Source organism: Palaemon carinicauda, chromosome 22 (genome assembly GCF_036898095.1).
Source record: "Palaemon carinicauda isolate YSFRI2023 chromosome 22, ASM3689809v2, whole genome shotgun sequence".
In the NCBI taxonomy this organism is placed as follows: domain Eukaryota; kingdom Metazoa; phylum Arthropoda; class Malacostraca; order Decapoda; family Palaemonidae; genus Palaemon; species Palaemon carinicauda.
The window spans coordinates 16288243-16293242 of NC_090746.1; the positions used below are offsets into that span (position 1 = coordinate 16288243).

Here is a 5000-nt window from a genome sequence, read left to right on the forward strand (position 1 = left end):
TGTCTTTTATTCAATTCCCGAATTTTGTGTTTTTTCTTTGTGTCCAACAACCAAGATTAGAATAACTTATATGGTTTATGATTTACTGGTGAAGCAATATTAAGTGTATTAATTATTTGAATAGATTAAGTCGAATTAGCACGAAGAGAGAGAGAGAGAGAGAGAGAGAGAGAGAGAGAGAGAGAGAGAGAGAGAGAGAGAGAGAGAGAGAGAGAGAGAGAGAGAAGCGTTTGTTTACCAACTAATAAAAAACAGATGTGATCGAGTTTTGAAACCCAATAAAAATGTGCCATATCCCCAATGAGGAACCTGCCCCAGGTGTCCCAATTGTGAGCGGGAAAATACCGCACGAACGAACACACACGGATAAACGCCTGCTGCCGATAACCTGTCGCAAGTGAACACTGAGAACGAAGCAAGTGTTTTGCCACGTTGTTGTTGTCGAGTCTGGTTGCTCTCGTGAATGTTTCCACAAACAAAGTTTTATACCATTCAACTCCATTCTCAGTAGTAATTTCAATGTTGAAAGACATCCGTAAGTGTCAGTATTAAATGGAGATTTGATGTCGGTGTTCGGAATTGTAATAGGATTGTGAAGTTGAGTGGTTTTGGACCGGAATTACATCCACGTTTCAGTTGGTGGGATTTTTGTCACCATTGCTTTATAGTAAGTAGGGAATTTCGTCACCATAAGCAACTTTAGTACGCTGTCAATAAGTGAGAGAGAGAGAGAGAGAGAGAGAGAGAGAGAGAGAGAGAGAGAGAGAGAGATCCTAGTTGGCAAAAACGTGTTAGGTAACGGACACACATCTATTTATCTATCTATCCATTTGTTTATCTGTTTATTGTGCTGTACTTATATGTATAAAAGACAACTGTAAGCTATTATACACATAACACATTCTATCTATTTATATGTTTGTACTGTATCTCTGTACGTATTAAGATATTTATGTTTTTGCATATATTCGCAAGCAAGCGATTCCTTCTTACACTGAGTTTAGTGCTTCCTCTCGTTCTATCACGTTATCCACAGTTTGCAATTACCCTCTGTCTCTTCTCTCTCCTTCCATTATATTGAATTGTATATTGTTCACCAACACATCGTCACTGATTTTCCTATGAGACCAAAGTAGCGTCAGGCATTCAAGTATTTCTTTTCCTCTTTACTAGCCTCATACAATCTATGGTAACTATTTATAAATTTTCCTAATAATTCAAAGTTCAGTAAGCACTTCATCTCAACAGGTTATAGGTATTTGAATTCAGGATAAAAACACAGAATTCACTCGTCGTCTTGAGACTTTTTTACTTTTTATTTATTTTGAAACATAATTTCCTCAAGCACATGTATACTTCCCTAAATTATTCAATCAAATCCACTCAAAAATTTCAAATAACTCAAGCTTAATGTTTTTTTTAGTACCACCACATGATCAATTCTTCTATCCCGCAATTGCAGAGCAATGTCTTTTTTGCAACACAATCTCAGTATGGTGTCTTTAACTTTAATTTCTACTCTTCTCATATTTTCACCTTTCTCCTATCAAACTCACTTTTATCATACATTTATGGTTACATTTCGAGTTCTAAAACCGTGGCTATTTTCTATTTTCAAGTCCACTTTAAGCAAACACTCAACAAAGAATATACTTCCAACCTTTTGTCTCATTCCCAGTCCATCTGTTAACTTACTTATCTGTGCGCTCTTTCCTAACACATAATTTAACAAACTTACTGAGACTATGCTCATTTTTTTTAGTTAGTTATGAGTAGTCATGTTTGGAATCATATATTTTAATCGACTTCCTTTCAGCTTATATATTTTGGTTTATGTTTATATATATATATATATATATATATATATATATATATATGTGTGTGTGTGTGTGTGTGTGCGTGTTTGTGTGTGTTTGTGTGTGTATGTATGTTTTGTCTTATTGATCATTTAAGAAGAAGAATTCAGCTAGATCTTTACCTCTTTCTGACTGTCTGCCTGTCAAATAGTATTGTTATGGTGATAAAAGAAAAAAAACAGCTAAAACTAATAATTTTCATACAACATTTTAAGATCAGAAGTTTGATAATGAAAGTAAAGAATTTCTATATTGCTACGTAAAAAAGCGTGAAAATTAAGATTAATTATTCATTAATGAATGAAGTCAGACTGTTCCAAGTCTAGTATTTCCTTCGATGATAAAAACATGTTCTGACAATAAAATTAATAATAATCTGGCATTAAAAACAGCTAGAATCTTGCAATAGAGTAATTTTGGTTGTTATGAATTTTTGGTTGGTAGAATGATTGTATACAGTATGTTGTTGGAATAAGGTAGCTTTATACTAGCATGAATTGTGTAGGTTAAACAATTTAGTCCCAATAAAAACTTACCTCCTTTATGTGATAGAAGTCTAAAACTTTTTATTGATCAATTATTTGTTTGAATCGTCAAAAGTTACAAGCTTAGTTTTAAAGTCATATTGGAATACAATATTTTGATCATCAACTTTTATTTTTACCTTTATCTTATTTTCAGCTCTACTTGGGTTATCAGTGGAAAATAACTGTTTATCATTTGAATCCGAGTTTCTTTTCCGGTTATGAGATCTTTCATTTTAAGACCTTTTCATTTTTTTTCCTAAGCTAAACTTCTCATCTATGTCGTGGAATTGGATAAACAGTTCATTCATTTTAACCTATTGCTTCTAAACATGAGTGGAAAGATTCTAATTATACTAGATCTTACGGAAACTGCAAAACTGATATGGAAATGGGACTCTGATTCTCAAACCCTCCAGGAGTATTGCACCAGGATATTCCCAGCCAATTCCCACTTGATCGTCACATAAAGTCGGTGGAGTCTCTTCCCATCTCAACACGGGAACCATTACTTGTAATTGTGATACGTTGATAGTGACCCACGTGGATGGCGTGCACAGCACATCCATGTACCGCTATCCAGAACAGAGGAGCAATGAGATAATGTTTATTTGCGAGCAAAGCAAGCCATGGCAGAGCAATGACCATTTGAGGGACATAATATAAATTACGTGTGTAATTACAACTTCACACAAATGTCTAAAGAGATAACGTTTATTTGTGAGTGAAACAAGCCATGGTGGAGCAAAGACAATTTGAAGGATGTGATATAAATTACACATTAAAATAAAATCAAACACAAAAGTTGAGATGAGCAGAAACTGTTCACTTTGCGTGATGATGCACATAGCATTTGGCTGAAAATCTCCTGGTGCAATACTCATGGAAGGTTTGTGAATGTAGGAACAATACATGTAGGGTTGGGGAGTTGGTTGTTAGAATCATGGTAGTTGGGTGGAGTTAGTTCTAGATGCTTTAGTGAAGTCATGTCTTTTTGGAGCAATTATTCTTTTTCTCAAAATGTTTCTTACGCTAAAGAATCACAACTTACTTTGTGTCCATAGAGCAACTACAGCACAAAGACGTAGAAAAGACATATGGTGATTTTGACGTCTCACTTTCTCGTCTACATTTTCTCAAAGCTTACTAGAACAAGACCTTAAATTAATCAAAATATGTTGTAATTGGCGTTGTGCATTTATGGTATCTTCTGAAAAACACACCTGCTTTAAGTTTGTAGCAGTAAGAAATACATTTATTTGTTTGTAAGTATTCATATATGTGCATGTATAGTCATAATGCCTTATATTCTAAGGATAAGTTTTTATGTACGCTATTATAATCCATATAAATATTTTGGACCACAATTTTAAGAATATTAGTTTCTCTAATAAAGCTAATAAAGTAACACTCTGTATTTTGTGTTCTACAGATAAGCGCATGAAGAAGAAAAAAAAAAAGTATCGCTCGTAAGCCTCATCCTTCAGGAAGTTCTATAAGACATACCCTTTGAAGAAGAAGTTTGCTGCAATAACACAAAGTTTCTTAATCATAAGCTTTGTCCTCGATTGAACTTCTGGCAGTTTTTCAGTCTTAATGAGGATGGAGGTAAACAAACTGAAATTTTGGCAAACGGAAATATTTGTCGTCCTATGGATGTCATACGGAGCAACGTATTTCCTTAGGAAACCGCTGGCACTCATCAAGGATGACCTTCAGTCTAATTTTAACCTGACCTCAGCTGCCCTTGGATGGGTGGACACTTCGTTTTTGTTACCATATGCGCTGGTATCGTTAACGTTCAGTCACTTAGGAGACAGTTATGGTCCTCGTCTGACACTGGCTGGGGGTCTCATTATATCATCGGTTGCATCTGCCTTTATTTCTTTGAGTGACTCATTTACTTTAATGTTAGGATTACTTGTAATCAGTGGAGCAGGGCAGTCTTTGCTATGGCCAGCAGCTTGTTCTCTCTTGTCGAAGTGGTACTCAGACGACTCAAGAAACTCCATTTTCGGAATATTTGGCACTTGCTGTTTTGCTGGTGGCTTAGCAGCAACTGGCTTAGCCGTGTGGGTGCAATCCGTGTATGGATGGAAGCTGATATTCATCCCTCCAGCTATTATAGTAACATTTTTTGGGATTCTTTGTGGTCTTGTAGCTTACCCACCTGAGGCGCGTGGAGTAACTGTACCAGGAAGAGAGGGTGAAAAGAATTCTGTGGAAACAAGCAAGACTCAAACTAGCAGAACTTCCTTTTTGTCCCTATTCTGGATTAACCTCGTACCGGAAGTTTCCATATCTATGTTTTGTGTTAAAGCAGTACGTTATGCTCTCATGCTGTGGCTACCCCTGTATTTCTTAAGGTCTCTTAAATATTCGAAAGTAAATGCAGGATTAGCTGCCACAGCCTTTGAGGTTGGTGGTGCTGGTGGCAGTGCACTCATTGGAGTTGTCGTTGATAAGTGTATGAAAGGAAGAGCCATTCTTGTAGCTGCCATATGCATTGGCGGATCAGCAGTTATGCTCATCCTGTTTATGCTCACGTCATCATGGGGTCCAGTCTTTCACACACTTTTCTTAACCTTAGCAGGGGCTTTAAACTGTGGCCCAGATATTC

The 5000-nt window shown here is 36.2% G+C and overlaps 1 protein-coding gene across 4 annotated transcripts in view; it reads left to right on the plus strand.

Moving 5' to 3' along the window:
- The window catches only part of LOC137616340 (glucose-6-phosphate exchanger SLC37A2-like), a 40447-nt gene that overhangs the window by 34169 nt on the left and 1278 nt on the right, over nucleotides 1-5000 (plus strand). The window contains exons 1-3 of one of the 4 annotated variants that reach the window (XM_068345993.1): nucleotides 373-667; nucleotides 3445-3645; nucleotides 3813-5000. The exon at nucleotides 3813-5000 is cut by the window's right edge and continues 1278 nt beyond it. In XM_068345993.1, coding sequence (XP_068202094.1) covers nucleotides 3977-5000 — 1024 coding nt within the window. In that variant the 5' untranslated portion in view covers nucleotides 373-667; nucleotides 3445-3645; nucleotides 3813-3976. Of the gene's footprint in view, nucleotides 1-372; nucleotides 668-3444; nucleotides 3646-3812 lie in introns of those variants that run through there. The other 3 variants (XM_068345992.1, XM_068345994.1, XM_068345995.1) reach the window with 3 other exon arrangements.